At 43.3% G+C, this 20710-nt stretch overlaps 1 protein-coding gene across 2 annotated transcripts in view; it reads right to left on the bottom strand.

Annotated features, from left to right (window-relative positions):
* The window catches only part of myo1ea (myosin IEa), a 59979-nt gene that overhangs the window by 15155 nt on the left and 24114 nt on the right, over positions 1 to 20710 (bottom strand). For both annotated transcript variants that reach the window (XM_008289354.1, XM_008289355.1), the window contains exons 5-17: positions 15748 to 15835; positions 13747 to 13836; positions 12687 to 12818; positions 12262 to 12396; positions 11875 to 12007; positions 8469 to 8665; positions 8293 to 8373; positions 7563 to 7649; positions 7381 to 7464; positions 5893 to 6060; positions 4847 to 4932; positions 2146 to 2227; positions 1841 to 1947 (exon numbers count right to left, since the gene is read on the bottom strand). In XM_008289354.1, the coding sequence (XP_008287576.1) occupies positions 1841 to 1947; positions 2146 to 2227; positions 4847 to 4932; positions 5893 to 6060; positions 7381 to 7464; positions 7563 to 7649; positions 8293 to 8373; positions 8469 to 8665; positions 11875 to 12007; positions 12262 to 12396; positions 12687 to 12818; positions 13747 to 13836; positions 15748 to 15835 (1470 nt within the window). The remainder of the gene's footprint in view (positions 1 to 1840; positions 1948 to 2145; positions 2228 to 4846; positions 4933 to 5892; positions 6061 to 7380; positions 7465 to 7562; positions 7650 to 8292; positions 8374 to 8468; positions 8666 to 11874; positions 12008 to 12261; positions 12397 to 12686; positions 12819 to 13746; positions 13837 to 15747; positions 15836 to 20710) is intronic.

The following is a 20710-nucleotide window of genomic DNA, read 5'->3' as shown; positions in this document are numbered from 1 at the left end:
GGAGAACCCGGAGAGAACCCACGCTGCACGGGGAGAACATGGAGACTCCAGAAAGATTGTGGGTGTCCTCACCGGGACGCAAACCGGCAACCTTCTTGCTGCGAGGCAATGGTGCTAACCACTGAACCACCTTGCAGCCCGTAAAACAGCCCATTTATTGTCATAGAATAATATCATAATCTTAGTTTTTGTCATAATGAAATTCCCCGAAATTGATTCCAGGAGTAACTTTTGCCCGTTTAAAGTCGCGGTCGGCAGATCGTTCCGGCTCACAGGCTGAACGTCGGTCATGCGTGGCAGATTATCACCCCGGTCATCCGCGGAAGGCAACGTGTTGGTTTGTTTGTCAATGACCTGCTCACATGAGATCTGCTTCACTGAGTTATTCACACGCTGCCTCATTGTCCTGATCTTGAGCTATAAAGGCTAAAATACTCCATGAGAGACCCACAGATGTGATCTCATTCATTAGAGGAAAGATGCCTTCACTTCCTTGTAAATATATTTATTGATCGTAAGCAGAAAGTCGGCGGTTTTAATGTTTGACCATTTTTAATGTTCTTACACTTTTTTCTAGTTTAATATTTAATAAAAGTTTAAAACAAGTCTTGTTTTCTTTCCTTAAATACTTTATTTCCCAAATACATGCTACATACATCCGATACAGGCCATGTAGATGGTTCTGGTCCAGTACATCGTCTAGTTTTCAGCCCTAAACTCACCGCCATCTTGAAGCCCGCTTATTGGAATATCCCGGATATAGTCATAATTCCATCCTGGACCGAGGCTATGATAATAAACGGGCAGCGCTGTAATTCAAAATGGAATCTGACGACTCTAAATACATTTCTACAAACCAGCTTTCTGGATGTAAACATTGCCCGGTTGTTGATAACAGATTACTTTACTGCACCTTTAAACCCAGAGCGATTTGAGAAATGGTTCTTACTCAAGAGGCAAAGAGAGGAAAAAAAAAAGATGACACAATTGAAGGATGTGCATCGGAGGGGATTTAGAGGTTAATATATGTAATGCTGACAAAAAAGTTAAATAGAAGTTGTGTACCTGCTCCACACCACTGAGCTGCAGCAGCGGTGTGTGTTACAGAAGTTTGTATTTGATTTGAACATTTGGTAGAACATCACACCACAGTTCATCTATTGTTGAGGATTCAGCTTCACTTTCAATCCCTTTCCTGCATGTTTCTTCTCTATACTCGTGTTTATTATCTGTTTTCTGTGACATCGCTCCTCCTCCAGCAGCTTCACAGACATGTCTTTAACTGCTTTGTGTTGCATGTTTGACTGTNTGATAATAAACGGGCAGCGCTGTAATTCAAAATGGAATTTGACGATTCTAAATACATGTCTCCAAACCAGCTTTCTGGACGTAAACTTGGCCCGGTTGTTGGTAACAGATCACTTTACTGCACCTTTAAACCCAGAGCGGTTTGAGAAATGGTTCTTGCTCAAGAGGCAGAGAGAAAAAAAAAGATGGAACGACTGAAGGATGTGCATCAGAGGTGATTTAGAGGTGAATACATGTAATGCTGACTAAAAAATTAAATAGAAATTGCATGCCTGCTCCACACCACTGAGCTTCAGCAGTGGTGTGTGTTACAGAAGTTCTGCATTTGATTTGAACATTTGGTAGAACATCACACCACATTGAATCTATTGTTGAGGATTCAGCTTCACTTTCAATCCCTTTCCGTTCATGTTTCTTCTCTCTACTCGTGTTTATTATCTGTTTTCTGTGATCTCGCTCCTCCACCAGCAGCTGCACAGATGCATCTTTAACTGCTTTGTGTTGCATGTTTGACTGTGGATCCGTCACTCACCGGCTCTCCTCCCAGTCTTTGGGCTTCTTGGTCTCGTTGGGTTTGATGCAGCGGATGTAGTGCGGGGTACATTTCATCAGTGTGCTCACCAGGTCGTTGGCTTGTTTCTGGAGAGTGAAATCAGAGCAAAAGTCAGCAGAGATAACGGTGAGGCCGGCGGCTATAATGACATAAAAGTCACCAAAACCTAAATGTTGTGACTGAACTGCTGACTGGGAATGCCGAAGGACGCCTCGCTGAAAGCAAACACGCTCGTTATCTCATCAAAGGTTTCCCACGAAGAAAACCCACAGGTAGACACACACCTTTATTTTGCTGCCTGCAGTAGTGGGTCGACCCTTCTTCTCAGCATTGAGGTTTTCCGGAAACAGTGCTCTGATGAAGGCACTATCGGAGGACAGAGGTGAGGACACAGAGTTAGTCCTGAAGGAGAAACGCTGCTATCAACACAAAAAACAAAGGCCTGTAAATATTCGCTGGTTCCCCCTGGCAGCCAAAAACAAAAATGCTGTTAATGATTAAAGAACCAAGGACCTTTGACAAAGGTCATCGGCTTAAATTCCTGAACCATTTGGGAAGGTCTGCGTTGGGGGCGGCTGGGAAAACAAGAGGTGTGTGTGTGCAGTATTTGTACAAACAGCTCTCTGTGCAGTAAATCTCCCCCAAGGCCGCCGCCGCCGCCGCCGTAGAGACGAATGAATGCTGTTAAATAACATAATGAACTACTTTTGATTGAAATTTGGCCTTTTGCCCTGTAAAACAAGAAATAAAGAAGAGCTGTGTTTCCTGAGGAGTATCTATCCCGCTTCATTCACTAGTTTTCTCCCCTGCCCCTCTCTGTAGTGGAAAGAGAGTTCAGTTTTTCCATGAAGTGTAGGTAGCTGGCAGAGTTTAGTTCCATACAGGGAGGGCGTTTCTGAAGCCACTTTCTTTACCTACAGAGTCGATGTACTCAGGAGGTAGATGGAGAATATTCACGTCTCCAGAATACAGAGAGAACACCGCTTCTCAAAGTGGATCAAATATACGATCAAAGAGCGCTGATTCACACTCCTCCAAAGGTACAAGGTCATTCCAACAATTTATGACTTTTATCCTCTAGATGTGGTTTTTATAACATCATCATCCCCACGTCAGGACGTCTGACTGCTGCTCAGAATGTGGCAGGTATTTGTGAAGTTTCCAAATCCTCAGACTCAACTCAGGACAGTTTGTACTTCTGAGCGTCGCGGCTCTACATACATTAAGGGTGAATTTTTATATTGACTGCGATAAAACAACAAAACAGGAATCATCTGTGTTTAAGTTGTGACATTTTAAGCCAGGGGTGTCAAACTCTGGCCCGCGGGCCAAATTTGGCCCTCTTTGTAATTATATTTGGCCCGCAAGACAATGCCAAATGACTACTAGAGCTGCCCCCAGTATTATACTGTACAGGGCATTCACCGCTAATACTACAAATCTCATAATGCCCTGTTGTTGTTTTGGCATGTCAATCAGGACAGGACCCAGAAACTCCCTCTCCTCTGTGACAGTAGGCATAGCGACTTCACACTACAACTGTCACTGTGCCATTGATGTGTTTTTTTATTTATAATTTGATTTTGCATGTCTCCACTATTAAGTTATATATAATGTATGGTAATAAGCGTTGCTTGTTCCATATTCGATGTTAAAGCAAAATTTGTTTCGGTCCATATTAAAAGGTTCATTTGTTCAATGTTGGCCCGCGACTTTGTTCAGGTTTTAAATTTTGGCCCACTGTGTTTTTGAGATGGACACCCCTGTTTTAAGCCATCGGCACCGAGCGCACTAAGACTCTCCTGAGCTGTGGAAAAGTGCTGCACCCACCTCCACAGAGGAAGCCGAAGCTCTCGCTGGAGCATGAATGACGCCACAGTTTTACTCAGAGTCCAATAATTAAAATTAATGATGATGTCTTCTTGTTTCTTTAAGCAATTATGCTCTAAATCTCCCGTTTATTTAACGGCGTACTTGGCAGCGACACCTTTAAAAGTCTTGTCTGGATAATGTGAAGCAGGTAAAACTAAATAAAGGGGCTGAGAAAACACCTTCAGCACCGACCAAGTAAACAAAATTATGGTTTGCTTCTGTCATACGAGCATGTGGCTCCTTTCAAACTGTGTGGATTATTACTGCCCGACATGTACGTCTGCCAGGCGTTCGACTTATTTCAACTTGTTCCCACCTTTGGTGATTATTATTTTATTATTTCAAAGCGCTTTCATGCTTTTCATCTTGTTTTTTTTTTAAATTCCACCCCATTTGTGCTTTCTCCCACATTGGTATTTGTTTGGTTTCAAACTTCTGACTCGAGGTTTGGCTACAGAAGAAAGGATCAGCAGGTTGTGTGTACAAATAGACCAGAAGTCTGCTAATACCGTCCAGCTGACGATACTGGTCATTCCTTTCTTCTCTCTTTAGGCTTGCTGCTCTGAGGAATCGGGATGCTTCCTTCCTCCTCATGTTCCAATTGTGCGACTGGGCCAAAACTTTTATCTCAGTGTGCGTTTTTTGTGTGTCTGCATGTGACGTTAAGTGCATCTATGTATTTTCCAGCACGTGTCTGAATGGGTCTTTGGCCTAAACTCCTTTCACGCCTCACAAAACGTGCACACAAAGGAGGCCTGCGGGGGTTACCCAGACAATACAGGCTGTTTGCACAGATGGCCACTTTGACACAAAAAAACCGAACCACAGGGGGACCAGACCCCGCCGCGAGGAGCCCGCACTCGTGAGGGCGGATCGGTCAGACCCCCGAAAGTCGCATAATGGGACGGCAGCCAGACGCGATTCGGGGCAGAGGGCACGACGAAACCCAGCCCTCCACGCTTTGGCTGCGTCCCGCCAGTTTCCAGATGCACTGGAACGTCTGAAGCTTTCTTTCAGATGTATTCAATTATAACCATATGCATGACAAAAGATGACTCCCTTTAAGCCGTCCTCGCCACATGCCGGCGCAATGTGCAAATAGGAGTTACTTACATTTCACTGCTCTGCATCAACTCAATGAGGTCAGTAAAGAGAACGTCTCGGTTCCTCTCGCAGAAACCCTCTGCGTCGTAGGACACCTGCAGGAGAGGAGAGCGGCACACGGAGGGATTTCATTAGGAGGCTGGACTGATCTAAACCTCCAGCAAAGTGGAAGACGACACCTGTGTGAAAATATAAAGCGTGACTGATATTCTGGTCTGAATCAGTGGTTTGAATTTTATGGAGCAAAAAAAAAAAAGAGGGGGTTTCACATCCAAACTTTACACCTCCCAGGATTAGCATCCATATAAAAGTTTAAAAGTGTATGAATTAAAGTGTGTTATTTCTGCTCTACTGTAGGCTGCAGGAATGTTTTGAGCGCAGTCATGAGAGCCCCCTCAAACCTTTATAGCACGCCTCATTAAACCTGTGGCATGTGTGCCAGGCCGAGGCCACCGCACATCTGGGGAATGACACCGGACAACCTCGGCACAGGCTGCCACAAATCCACGCCGATGCAAAAAAAAACCATAAAGGCGTCTATTCAAGCGCAACGTTTGAAATAAACAAGGCTGATAAACATGTGTGATGACGTTTCATTGGAGGAGGGAGCTGCGACCGTGAATAGACAAAGTGCAAGGACAGGATGTGCAGCAGGGACGGGCGCTCGGTCTATTAGTGGAAACTTTACAGGGACAACGATGACGACACGGACTCCAGAATTGAGGCAGCAGCTGCATAACTGGTATTTATGACAGATCATACAAGCAGAGAGGAACAGCTCCCATACCAACGCCATGAAAAATGGCATTTTAATAGGTTTCTATTTGCAGGAGATGCCGTTCGGCTGCCTTCTGCAGACTGTATGTTATTACAGTTGACATCACAGCAAAGTCAAGTGCATGGTGGAGGCTCTAAAGCTCATTTGAATCTTATGTGGTTTTGTGAACTATTGCATATGAGCACAAAGTTGGTGAGAAAACTGAACATGCAAGTATCCATAAATGTGCACTTCTGTGGACAGACAGGAGTGGATGTTTGTCAGAAACAGGACCGACCTTGCCGGCGTAGTGGTGGATGATGAATCCCTGGTTCCAGCTGTTGAAGTGTTCGTGGGTGTTGTTCGCCACCCTGAGCTTCTGCAGCATGGTCTGGTCGGCTCCTTCGCCCACCGCGTGCATGGTGGCGCACACGTCGTCCAGGATGCTCATGATACCTGGAGGATTCTGGGATAAAGAAAACACCTCATGTATCATCGCTGGTTGGAAAATGCACAGAGAGGTCACAAGCTCAGACTGATTATATATCCTGTTGCTGACTTGTTTTTTCTGATTAATCTGCAGGATCAGTTGAGTTGCACACTGAAAAACACTTTAAAAAAATCACCAGCTCCAGTTTCACACCTTCCCTTGTTGATTTTCTCTGACATTAAGGTGTAAGTTTGTATGAAACTTTGGGATTTCCAACATTTTATAGAAATAAAAGGTCATTATTTAATGATAAAAATGATTATTTGCAGCCTGAGTGTTGTAAAAAATCAGAACCTTTTGACTCATCATAGAAAAAAATCCCTTCAGATGCTCAACTAAGCATCTAAAGGAGACGTAAAAGTCACATCCAACAGCGCCGCTCTGCCCCGTCGCTCTCCATTATGTCCACGGTGTCTCAGACTCCACAGTGTTGTTGTCAGGACACATGTAAACTTGTCACCGGATTAACCAAAGAACTGAACTGTCAGGCACTGATACAGATCCCTGCTCCTCTCAGATGGAGGCTTGTTTTAAAGCCCTTGTTGTGGATTTCATGGATTAGCCCTCTCAGTAGGACAGATAAATCAAATTAAGAGGCATGTCGGCACATTTGAGCATATTAAGCTGCAAGTCGTGGCAACGGAGCAGAAACTTGGCAGGAACTCGTGCAACTCGGTTTACAACGTTAGGAGATAAAACTAACAAATGTTGTGATAACAAACTGATGATTGATCACATCTTAGTTTATATTTTAAGCCTTTAGCCTGTTTGTTATTACAGAAATATCTCACAGACGAACAGAGTGCAAGCAATGTGATGGAGAACTAAGGCCCAGATTTTGTATTTACAACTGATTTAATCTTCTCAAATTAAAATTTGTTGACATGACAACTTTCTTTTTCTTTTGCCAATAAATCAATCAATCAATCATAAATTAGTAAACACTGTCCTTTACAACATCAGAGAAGCGTCTGGTGGGCATCTTCAGATCCCTTGTTTTGTCCAACCAACAGTCCAAAAATGTCCTTTTTACCTCCACATAAGCAGCCTTCTTACATTTAAGTAGCTTTAACGAAGGAAAATTTTGATGTTTTTTGATTGAAAAATAAATTTCAAACTGATAATCGTCTGTTGATTTCAGTTCAACCTATGATTGTGTTCGATAAATATTCAGACTCATACTTTTTTCTATATCAAAATAAAAAAAAATTAAAGGATGTACGATAAAAGTATTATTTGACCTTTGAGGGAGTTGCGAACCGATTATATTTATAATTTCTTTTCAGGTTTATTTACTTTGCTTTCGATGAGATCGCACACGATCTTGTTGTTGAAGTACTCTATAGCCGTCCACTTGATGCCCTCCTGCACGTACTCCTCCTACAAGACGTGAAAAGAGAATAAAACACGTGAAGAAGCAGAAAAACAAAACGCACCGTGAAGAAGAAGAAGAAGAAGAAGTGTGTAGAAACCATTACCTGCTCCGCCTTCAGAGTCAGCTCGATGAAGATCTGCTGCAGCTTCTCGTTCACAAAGTTGATGCAGAACTGCTCGAATCCATTTTTCTGATGAACACAACGTGGTTAATAAAAATCCACAGTGAGCTTTATCTTCAGCAGAGCGCGGATATCCTCTGAGCTCAATGGGCTTTGTTTGGAGCGGGAGCTTTACACTGACAGGCTGATATTAAAGTCAGAGCCGCATTGTGCAGCTCACAGCAAACACAATGGGGCCTTCAGCTCGAACCGTTTGTGACGGTGGGCTGCATCTTCCTGTCTGAGAACATCTGTCCACCACAGCTGACCTTTGCTTACGACGTGTACACGAGCAGAAAACCTTCATGAAAGACCTGAAGCTGCAGGATTAGATAATATTTACAGCTATATTGCATCATGAGACACACTAACAGGTCTTTGCAAGCCATAAAAACAAACACATTTGGTTTGTGAAATCCCATCAACATGTCCAGGACCTCCTCATTAGACAAACTCAACAAACACGTAATCAGATTAGAGAAGCATGTTGAAGTCTGCCGTCTCAATCAGGAGATGGGACTTAATCCTCATACTTTTTAAATTAGTCTCATCCTTTGTGCTAAATCTGTTTAAATGCTCAACGTTAAAACCAGTTAATCTAATTTATGTGTTGCAGCAGAGCAAAAATTCCAGCAGCCATGTGTCAGCTTGTGAAACCGCCAGAGACACTTACTTGGAAAATTTCAAATCCATAAATGTCCAACACTCCGATGTTTAACTCCTGGTGATCCTTCACCATGGCTTTGTTGATGGACTGAAATCAGAGGGTTTGCAAAATGAGCGTTAATTACACGCAGCAGCTTTATTTCACTACAGATTTATCACAGATGTACAAACACGCAGTCGCACCTCGACCAGGTAGTCGAACACGCGTGCATGCAGCGCTTTGGAGAGGGCGTCCCGGGTGTAGCACGCCTGCTCCACGTTCAGCGTCACGTCGATGGACTCCACTGCGTTTCCCCACTTGCTGTCCATCTTTCTGCTCGTCAGTTTTTCCTTCAGACGGTTCTGGTCAATCCCGAGCAGGAAGGCAGGAAAGGCTAGAACTATTGGAAGACAGGGGAGAGAGGAGAGCATGAGGAAAGGAACTTTTTGAGTGTTTATTTTGGTCACTGAATCGCTTTTTTTTCCCAGCCTGAACTCAAAACAGAAAACTTAAAGTGTCCTCGTTCACCTGGATTAAGACACTCCAGGTACAGGACAATGATTATAATTGTGCATGAATTTATAAACAGAAAACTATCATAACTTTACTGCCATCAATCATTAACAACAAACTCAATTTGGCGTTTGAAGTGTGTTTATATAAAAGCTGAAACAATCAGCTGCTAAACCAAGTTAGCCGCCATAAAATCTTAAGTCTTAATCTTTCTTTTTTTTTTTTGCTTAAAAATGTCAAACACTTCCTTGATCCTGCTTCTGTTTTTCCTTGCTTATGCAATGCTAATTTGAATATATGTGGATTCTAGATTTAATTATTAACCAAGAAAATAAACATCAGATTAATAGAAAGTGAACGTGCACTAAGTTCACACTGCATAACAGACTGCTGCTGGTGCTTTTATGATAAGCTGTGACATCTCTGTGAATATTATTATTCAAATCCAAGCGCAGGACCGCGCTCAGTCGAAGGCGGCTTTGTGTAACCTTTGCATAGCAGAGAGAAGCACTGCAAATCCACGGCTCCATTTTATCTTTTGCACCGCATTTCCGCGATAAAGTCTTACAAATCTGAAAAGTTTTTTACTCATAATCACGATGCATGTAGCGCGTGTGGCCGCGAAATGAGGTCGATTCTACGGTTTAACCGCTGAAATTCTGTGAAGGGAGTTCAGCTCAGGAGCTTTGAAGCACAACTAAATGTAAAATAAAAGAATAGTAAGAAAAGAATTGGGCTAACTTTTTAAATAAAAAAAAGTGTCGAGCACACCACAGATCATTTGCCCCGACCTGGCGTTGATATTGTCCCCTGAGAGCCCCTCCCTGCCTTATTACAGTGACTCACTTCCCCTAAAAGGAAATAGCTCTCAGGCCTGCAGACTCACTGCGTCTGGGAATGCATCAGACCACTGCAGTAGCTCCCCTTTTGGGACATTAGGGTGTGACTGACCGTACGGCGGCTGCTTAACTCATGAGGAAAAGTCCTCCTTTGTGTTGGGCAGGAAAGGTATGGATTGTATACCGCGGCCTGGAGGCTCCTACGCATTGTGTACGTGAACTTCTGGAACAATGCTCGCACAGGCACAAGTTTTCCTGCAGGAAATTTGTTAGTCAAAGCAGCAGGGGGATGACGAGAGCAATAAGAGGGGGTGTTGTCAGCGCAGAGGGCTGTCACTCAGCTCTTCCCTTCTCCAATATTTACCGACTCTGCTGAGCTCTCGATGGTCGCATTTGAACAATTGTGCTTTGGATATTTGTTTAAGTGCAGGTGTTGGATTACAAAACTGAAGCAAACCCAGAAGACCAAAACCTGGGAATGCTATTTTGAAAATGATAAAGAAATCAACGGTGAGAGCTTCCTGGAAGATCAGCACATCTTTGAAACATGTTAAAAATACACTGCAGGTCAGAAAATACAGGTTTAGCTGGAAGTTACAAGCAACAACTCTCTAATACTGTATCTGTAGCCTAAATGTGAAGCTGGAGCTGCAGCTTGGGGATGTACAAAAAGTGGAAAAAGTCAAGTTATCTATGGAGCAAATTTAAAACAACAGCCGTTACAAGTCAATCTAACAAGCTGAAATACTGAGGTTAAGGTCCTACAGTGATCTAACTAAGTATTAAAACCCTACGAAAATAATATGAAACACAACTTTGCCTCACAATAATAAATACCAGGGCTAAAACCATTCAGCATTATCAACTATGGAGGCTAATTTGACTAATTCAGAACACTTTTAAAGCTCACTCATTAACACATCCATCTAAATAACGACCGCATTACTTCTACGAGTCGTCTCAACTTTTCTACGGACACGGGACGACTCGCTGCTTCTCCTGTTGGTAATGTCGGGATTCAGGTCTGCACACAGGAAGGGAGCCCGAAAGCAACAGGAAAGGCAGAGATTATGAAGTGCCGCTGCTCCGTCTGCACAGAACAGACTGAGGCTTTGTACGCCGGCAACCTGGCAAGTGCGCTTTCATCTGCATCACACAGCATGAGAAGGAGGGAGGAAAAGAAAAGGGCAAAGGAGAGAAGAATAAAAGCAAAAAAAGAAAAAGTATTTTTCCAAGTAATTTTAGTCGCTGACGAAATACGTCCAGACCTTCAGTAATGGCGTTTTATTTTCTGCTAATCCAGCGTGACCTGGATTATTCCAGACAGCTGGCTGCAGCCCTGCATTAACACAATAAAACTTTAGGGAGTGAAAGTGGCGAGAGAGAAACGTCTTCCAAAACCAGGCCGAGGAGGGCAGCTCAGGACACCGAGGACAGACATTCAGAGGATTTAAAACGACCCAGAGTCAATATGGACATCAGCACCGTCGCCTTTTATCGCTGTTTTAGCCTTAGAGCTGTATCTGTGTCGATGTTCATCCACCACTTTGTTCCTGTCTGAAATATTTCTATGTACAGGCATTCATGATCCCCAGAAGACAGACTCTGTTGATTTCCAAAGGTTTTCTCCGGCGCCGTCATCGAGTCATTAGTAAAAAAAAAAGGTCAAAACTTCAGTTTATAACCAAACACCTGCAAACTAATCCCCATCAGCCTGAAACAGACTCACTTTTATCGTCTATTTCACTTTAAATGAAACCATGATTGACTAAATAGACTTCATGCTGTATTGGCTGAGTCTTGAAACTAGAGATTGAGATCATTAGAAAATGTTTACGGAGGAAACAAATCAAGTGAGGAGTCTGCTCGTGTTCTTATAGACTTCTATGCAATTGGACTCATTTTACAATGAGAGGAGTCGCCTCCTGCTGGTTGTTGCAGGCGACTGATATTTTAGAGCCATAATCGAGGCCTTAGATAAAGAATCAATGAGTCAGGCAGACTAGATTATTATTTTTAAATAAACTACATCCCATGCACTCTCTCTGCTACTAAGGGATGAAGAAGGCGGACAGATGGGATGCCTTTGGTTGTTTTTGCTAACAAAAATCATCCCACCTCAAATCACCTACTGCCCATAAAAGGTCAGACCTGCACCACTTTATTAAATAATAAAAATGTGGAAGCTATTTTTTGTCCGTCCCACCCAGCAAAATGCTAAACAGCTTGCTGCGACCTCCTCCAGTGCTCAACTTACACTCTTCACTCTCCACAGCAGCATAGTTGCCCGACTCCTTGAAGCTGATGTTTCCCAGGTGCAGGACTCCCGCCACAATCTGAAGCACCATGGAGCGGTCCTCCGCCGAGATGCCGATCACGTCCATGGCATGCTGGGAAGGCAAAAAAAAAAAAAGCTAAATCAGGTCCGCTGTGTGGGTTTACTCACTCCTGTGGTACCTAGCTCATGTCCTCTAATTACTCCTGTTGCGGTCTCGCTGGTAAACAAAAACAGGAGGAGATCGTTGGAAAAGAAAACAAAAGAGGACCGCTCCGGAGAGAGAGGAATGCCAAGAGGAGACCGTGAGGCCGCATGAGCGCCGGAACGAGCTTCACACGGTGCACTAATGAGGGGATCTGAGCGTACCATTGTCTCCTGGAAGTCGCTCTTGTCGTTGATGTCGTCCACTTTGTAGGAACCAGACTGGTTGAGGTAAGTGTAGTAATCCAGGCTTGTGATTCCCAGGCTGCTCTTCTGCTCTCCGCTGGCTCCCTCTATTAACTGCAGAGGAGAGATCAAGCGTCTAACTGTCAGTCACAGACGTGTCATTACAGAAATCCTGTGTGCAGACTCGTTTTTATACATTTTCTTTGCCTCCAATGAAATCTGCACTGTAGCAAAGTGCTCTATCTTTTCCAGACACTTTGGGCCGCGTGCAACAAAAACAGATCGAGCGTCTTTCTGCAGCCAAATGGCACTTTCGGTCCAATGTGTCCTGAAATTCCCTCACAAGCCCTTTTCACGAGCCAAGTGTGTCCCGTTCCACTCTTCGGCTGAAAAATAAGCCTCACCTGATAGAATATGTGGAAACTCCTCTCTCCAGGATTCCTCATGACGACACGTGACTTCTCCAGAAGGAAGTTGGAGATCTTCCCTCCGTCTGGTTCGCCACCGGAACTGAACTGGATCTCAAAGTATTTCCCCTGATGGATGAAAGCGTTGTTTTTTTAAGTATAGGAGTGGGCAGCTTAACGCTATATGGTCAGAAATGCCGGCACCTGGCTCTTCCAGGGTTTTTAGAAGCATGTATGTGCATTTATCTAAAACTCTGATGCTGCGTTTTGTCTCCAGACGAGCTTCTAACGTAATATTTGTTCCAGTCAAGCTGCTCAAACCGAACAGAGGCGCAATTTCACCAACGCCGGTGCTTCAAAAGCAGAAATCTGAGGCCAAAACCGATATTTTTTTCCTGAAAACTGAAGCAAAAAATATCCTCTCAGTATCCGCTTTGTATGCAAACCTGAACATTTAACCAACAACCTCAGTTGAAAAGTTCTGAGGAAATGCATTTTCTAAACTGAGCATATTTTTACGTCCCGGCTGACCGAGCTTCTCTGCGAGCGGTGGAGGATGTGCCTCTGTGGTTCTGCATGTGTGTCTCTCTGTACAGTGTGTCCTTACAGCACTTCTGGTTAACCAGGACACACATGAGGTTTGCTGCCTCATGCAATAAAACAGAAAACAGCAGAAAAGCCAGTACTGTAAATCTTTGTTTGCAAAACTCTCAGCTTGGATCCAAATCTGAACCGCAAAAAAGGTTGAGTCCTCAAATTATTCCACAGTAACCCTCCCCCGAGGCATGTTGTCTTCTCTGAGTAACACAACAAAGGGGTTTCATTGTAGGTTTTAATATCTCTGGGATGTTCAGGCTACTCTTGAAAAAAAAATATGCAGAAAAGATGTGCGGAGGATTTTCAAAACCGCTTTTTTCAATTCATCGCTCCTGTTTTTAACTCTCTGACACAGACTTTGCTTAACGAGAGCCAGCGAGGAGTCTAGGAACAGCATCAGAGCAGTGATTCACAAGAAAATAAACCACGGAAAGGCCAGCTGAGGAATGAAAGCTCTTACAAATCGGCTGGAGTTGTTGTTCCTCACGGTCTTGGCGTTGCCGAAGGCCTCCAGCAGCGGGTTGGACTGCAGGATGATGTCTTTGACGTGCTGCGAGGAGACAAGACAGTGAGCTGTTGGCTGCATCACGCAGACGGACTGGACAGCAGGTAGAGACAGCATCACGCTTCAGGACGTCTCTGGAACTTTCCACTCTGATACAACCACGTGTGTTGATGGACGCACGCATGCACATCGACCGACGCAGAGTCTGGAGGACATTATCTCTCCTGTGAGCCATGTGTACGTCAGAAACACACGAGTTTTAAATCAGCACAGCAGACGCAGATATTCCCGCTTCCATTATTGTTCACAGAAGTTTTGTGGTATTTCTTGGAATCTTTTTATTGTTCCTAAAATTAGTGCTGTACAAAAGGAAAAAATCCATTTTCAGAAAACACAACACTGCTGCCTTCGACAAGCCGTTAAAGTGACAGTAGTCTGTCAATCGGACAAAGGTTGATTTTATGTTAATGTTCTTCGCAGCTTCACTCAGACGTGATGTTTGTGACATCAGCAAGTGATTTATAACGCATCTAAAAACTAATTTAACTAGTTTATAAAGCTGTCCAACAGGCTGGTTTATTTATGATTTCCCAAACACTGAAAACTCCGTCCATGTGGGATGATAGTTTAACTACTACTTTACAAACGGGAAAATAAAAATATCCAGACAGCTGTGACGGAGTTTAAAACTCAAACTGATTCAACTGCAGCTGATAAACCGGGACTCGGCCTGAGGTGGAGAAAAGTGTGACTTCCTGCTATATCCAGACTGATCACGTCTCCATGAAGGTGATAATTTACATCTATAAGTAATTAATGACACGACTGCGGTTGTGCCGTAAATGCTCTTTCTTCCTGCTGCTGTCTGACGCTGCAGGTGTTTAATAAACTCAGTGTAAAGACTCAGCTGGAAGCAACAAACCAAACTTCAGCCCCTGTTTTCAAAACCTGGATTGCATTAATTGTTGGTGAGTCTCATTAATCTGATCTGTTGCAGTCTTTACTGTAGTGAAGCTGTATTTTTATGGACGCTCCAAAATTGTTGCGGTAATTTAAATGAAGAAGGTGTGTTGTGAATTTGGCATGCAAACTGTCTGTCGTCAGAAGCCGATTCAGACGGCACCAGATTAACGGGAAAGACGACGAGTGCATGTCTGAAAGGGTTTATTTAATCATATTTCACTGCTCCAAGACAACCCATACAACCCTGATATTTTAAAATCAACTGTGTGTGAATATTAATGAATCCATCGGTGTTAAATAATGGTGCTCAGGCAGGCGGACAGACCTGTTGGTAGCAGGGAGTCGTTATCTTTTTAAAGGCTTTTGTCACACACGTGTGAGCGCACATCGTAAACACATTACATAAGAAAGCATGTGCTGAACAGTTTGTGCAAAGGTGAAGGGAACAACGGGAAGGAGAAGAGATGCAGCACACCGGACGGGAAAAGGTGGATGAGACAAAGTGTGAAATTCAATAACTTGCTTTGGGATTTCGTCTTAATTAGTCAGATTTACTGTTAATTAAAAGCCTGAAAATTATTTCCGATGCAACTCTGAGTGGATTAAATATAAAACTCCAAATGCCATCATGGTGCAGGCATTTCCTCATCAAACTTTAGATCTCTATCGAGCTTAGGAAGTGGACATCTGCTGGTTTGGGGGGCTGCCAGATGGCCGGAGGGGGCTGGGCGAAAAAGAGGCAGCTGATGGGCTGATAATAGCGTATAAAGGATGATAAGACAAAGACCGGAGCTGAGAGACGAATGAAGTAGTGACAGGTTGTCTGATTTCATACACGGTGCAGTCATTATCACAAATCAGGCTCATTTTTAACACCCAATGACTCTTTACTCGAGTTATCATTCAATCTGTGCCAACAAAGCATCTCAGACATTTCTTGCATCTTTTACATTCTGTCCTGAAGAAGAAAAACAACGATGCTGCTCCTCTCACCTGCACTCTGGGTCCGCCTCCTGACACTCTGGAGATGTAGCCCATGATATATTTGGCTGCCACCGTCTTTCCCGCGCCGCTTTCTCCGCTGCAAAACAGATAAAAAACTTCAGCACGTGTTTTTCAATCTGAGGCCCTGAAGCACAAACACGGAAGCATGTGACACCCGAGTATGAAAACCTGCTCAGGTGTCGAGTTAAGTTATTCATGCTGGTGTACGTTGTTGGTATTTTAAACATTTGAGTGTGGTGTGGTGCGATGTTATGGAGCCATTATGTTCACACATCAACAGTTTTTAATCTCTTAACCACTGATTGAACAGCGTCTCTGCTCAACTGATCCTGACATTCATCACAACATCACATCTTCGTATTCATGGTTTAGATTCTTGCTCTTTTAGTGTGACTTTCTAAGGGGTTTATGTGTTCCTGAGGGTTCTTAGATCAGGTTTACCTTGCTGGCTTATCAGTTTAATGAGTATGTAGAGTTTTATCACCACCTGTGTGTAGTTTGATATTAACAAAAAAGCACATTGAAGACTGACTCGGCCTAAAATGCCGCTAGCACACTGAGGCCACGTTTACACACAGTCGGGTCTTTACAAAAACAGATCTACGTTTTCAAAAATAACCAGATTGTTTTCAAAACTGTTTGCACAAACCCACATTAACGCATGGTTAAGAGCTGCTATGAGCTGCCCAACCTGTAGGGTGCAGTGTAACGAGAAAGCCATGCTAGCCAATCAGAAACCTGGAAAAAAACACAACAACGATAATGGCGCAAGGGTCGTTTGTTTGGACGTAGCCAAACTGCAAACATGGGTCGCACACATATGACGCTTTTGTCGCATACTGTGACATCAAACTCCGTCTCCTCCCGCCTACATGCAAAGATTGAGTTTTTCCAAATCTCCACTTGGGCCGGTGTTTTCAGATACGATCGTTTTCAAAACCCACCAACAGTCCGTGAATTATCCCTATGTGTGCCATTCGGTTGCGAAATTTAATCAAATCTAAGCTACCTCAGGGCACCTTTATTCTCTACGTAAAACAATACTTCTGCACTCAGCTGCAATTACCAAACATTCTGGGACATTGTCGATTGAACTGCAGGCTGTGCTCACACAAAACAGACAGGAAACAAGTACGGAAACAAATCGAACGCAGGCAATGTAGTGAGAAAAACTGTGACGGAAACAAACCAAAAAAAACCTCCAGGACCTGTTTGCATGTGTTTTGTTTGAACACGCAGGAACAAACAGGATGTCTGCAGCGACTAAATGTCATGATGTTTGGGATTACTCTCGACTTCCAGGTCCAACCTCTCGATCAGCGTACGTACAGACTTTATGTTCAGTATTTGAACAGCTATTTGATGTTCTTCTGATTCTGCGCTTAGATCTAGAAAAACAGTCCAGAGTCTCTGCTTCAACTTGACAAGGTTTACATCAGTAGAGAAAGAAACTGTGTGGGAGACGGCAAATAAACAGAAACACACTCATCATATTGAATATTTTGTGGACATCACTGAAGGCACTTTCAGCAACACGTCCCATCACTTTTGTCTCCCTGCAATTTCTTTTCGGTTTCTTGCACAGCTTGAGTTTTAAAGTTGTGACGGCCCAATGTCAGCTGCTGCCATGGAGGCCTAGAATTCCAGTCACCTGTGGGTCCCTGAAGGCATCAGGACGGCCCATAAAGTTCAGCCATCCCTCTCTTGCTCGCTCTCATTCATTCTAATCTGGCTTCATTAAATGGTTTGCTTTTGGTGATAATAAATATCCTTACTTTTAGTTAAATCTGTGTTCCTTGCCATATGTGTTATAACCCACGAGCCAGGTTATGACAAAGACTTGACTCTTAAATGTTGGATCCATTTGTTTATTTTTTATGAATGTTAAACTGAATGTGCAAAATATGGGGCCTAAAACATAAAAGTGTCCAAACACTTACAGCCTGGATTGTTCAGATTCTTGATTCAGATGTTCACAATCCTGACTGAAATCAACTGCTGGCCATATTCAGAATGTTTTACAAACCTGTAAAGCTTGAACTTCAACAGGTTACCAATCAGGAGGTTTTGTGAGTACTTCCAGCTTATCGAGTCCCATCTGTTCAATAAACCAGTCCCAGCTGCTGCCATGTGAACTCAAACGTGTTTGGAGAAGCAGCTCACGGGCTAAATGCTAGAAAGGCTCTCGCACATCTGGGCACGTCTGTAATAAGGACACTGATTCTCTTTTGTTTACATATTTTTTTTCCCTCGTCTCTTTTCCCTCACCCTACACTTGTCTATTTTCCTCCTTGCCTTTCACTTTTCCAGGGTCATACTTATTTTGACATATGTGGTTTGGCAGCGGATGACGGTGGAGTCTGTTTTTTTTTTTTTTCTTCTTTCTGTGCCTTAAAGTAGAGTCAGGTTAGTAATGCCTCTGTGAGAAACACAGCTGCAGACTGTTAGAGGCAGCCAGAGGAAGTCATGGGAGCAACTCTATTACACGGCAGCCTCTATACGGTTGGACCCTTCCCCCCCATGTACCTCCAGATCCGTCGGCATTGTCCGGGGCTTCCTCGCCGCGCAGTCAGAAATCAAGGAACAACAAACAAAAACTGATAAGCCAGTTTTCAGTTTTACTTTTAATGTCAGAAAAACCTCCCAGTCTCCATCTGAGAGCATTGTTTTCTCTGAGGAGTTATTTTTAAGCTGCAGCGGGAGGTCGAGTCCCATTTTGAGTCCCCAAAAGGTCTCATTGTTGCGGAGCCGAAACTCTGCAGGCATTGTTAGAGTCCGCAGATATTTATTAACCAAACAAGGACACTAGTTAAACAATTCAGAGTGCAAAGGCAGAGAGGGTTAGGCATTAAGTTCGATAAATTATTACCGACTTCAGCTATGGGAACGATGCAGAGTCAACGCTGAGGTTTAGTTTTGGTGGTTTTTGAATCGAACAAGGCGTCCACCGCATTCCCACAGAACTAGTCGGAGTTGCATCGACAGTATGTGAAAGGAAATTTTTAAGATTTCTTCTGTGACAAGAGAAGAGCACTGTGTTCCCAAAACTTACAATCACACTGAGCCAATCTACCAGAAGAGTTAGTAATTAAGTTATGAAAAACAAAGTTGTGTTACAAACATAATTTTTTATTACTGTAGATTTTATGAAAGGAAAAAGAACAATCTAATGTCAGAACTATGAAGACAGTACACCCACGATGACAGAATTTAGCAAAGGGTGGATTCTCATAGATTAATCGTAGCAGCTGGACTTGCTTGAGTTCCTTGAAGACGTTCCACCTCTCATCCTAGAGGTTTGGATGACGAGTTGGGAGTACCAGATATCCTTAAGTAGCCATTAACACCTGAGTTTCTAAGGACAAAGGACACTCATTTGAAGACAGCAAGGAGGACAGATGGTTTGACAGAGGGGTGAAAGAAGCCATCTAACTAGAACGACCATCCCTCAGCAGAGGTGGAGGTCTGAGGCATCACCTCTCACCTGTTTACAATTCAGTCTTAAGAACTCTCCCCAGGAAGATGAAACCACACCTAGCCACAAAAGACCCTAACTAACCCCATTGTGGCAGGAGGAGCACTAACGACTCACATAACGAGGAGGAGGAGCAACAAACCCCCAATTGAAACTCAGGTGTTAAATGGCTCCTTTAGGATATCTGGAACTCCCAACTAGTCAGTCAGAACTGATGAAGCCTCTTGGATGAGAGGTGGAACATCTTCAAGGAACTCAAGCAAGTCCAGTTGCTTCAATTAATCTACGAGAATAACCACAACTTGGATGACTGAGAATCTTCACAGACAATACAGTGTGGATTTTAATTGAGTCTGATGATCTTTTTTGGCATGTTTAAGATGTCTTAGGACTACTGACACATCTGGGATTTTAAAGATGTCATCTATGTGTGAGTACATACAGTGTGGTGGGATAAAAGGTTCAGTACCACAAGTGTTCACTCCACATGCAAACCTCTCCTCCTTGTATCCTTGTTTTATGTGCATGCTCAGTTCCAGTGTTTGCTGGCAGGAGTCGGACATTCTGAACTGCTGAGTGCGCCTTTTCAAACCAACACCATCAAACGTCCATTCAGCCTAAAATCATTTAGGTTTCCTCAGAAGAAGCTACATCAGTTAAGCAAGAAGGACAAAAGGCTGAATGAGCACCACAAGCCACCATCAGCTGTCTGTGACAAACAAGCCGCCCAAATGTTATCACATAAAATAAAGAGTTACGTAAACTCATCTTGTGATGACACCTGAGCTGTAGAGTCACTGACCGAAGGCCGTGAAATGTGCCTAAAATCTAATCTAAAAGTTACTCACTGGGTTTTCAGATCAGGTCACAGCTTAGATCATTTTGTTGCTTTAAACAGTTCAGGTTGGAAACAGGTGAGTAACTAAATAGTGAGACAACACGGCCTCCGGTCGTTGCTCTTTGTTTACGGAGCGAAGGAAATATAATCCAGCCTCTTCTATCCAGATACATGAATTCCTCAAACAAAAGTGGACAATTCAGATGGAAAACAAGACGTAGTTATTTTTACACAATGGGTATTTTCCATTTTTAAACACGCTTAAATGGAAAAAATATAAACGCAACACGTGCTTGTGTAGACGCTGATGGATGCTGGAACTGACACCGTATGACTAAGCCTGTGTTTTTCAGACCTTAAAAGGATCGTGGCGAAATCTCAACAAACATTGTCCTTTTAAAACCGGTCTAATTATAACAGCAGGAACAGCCATGTGTGGATGTCAGCTCACAGACAATCAGTAGAAAAGGAAAAAACAGAATCCTGGTAATGGGCCAGCTACACACTGAATATGAGTGTTTTTGTTGACGTGACATATTGACTGAAAGACTGAAATGTAAGACTGCTTCTAGGAACATAAAATCATGTGAAGCTGCCAACAAACTGAGAGATCATGTGTTTCTGACAGGACCCAGTTC

This window comes from Stegastes partitus, unplaced genomic scaffold (genome assembly GCF_000690725.1).
Source record: "Stegastes partitus isolate 25-593 unplaced genomic scaffold, Stegastes_partitus-1.0.2 Scaffold608, whole genome shotgun sequence".
NCBI classification, from domain to species: domain Eukaryota; kingdom Metazoa; phylum Chordata; class Actinopteri; family Pomacentridae; genus Stegastes; species Stegastes partitus.
The sequence above is the reverse complement of the archived record's forward strand: the minus strand, read 5'-3'. Positions and strand labels throughout refer to the sequence as shown.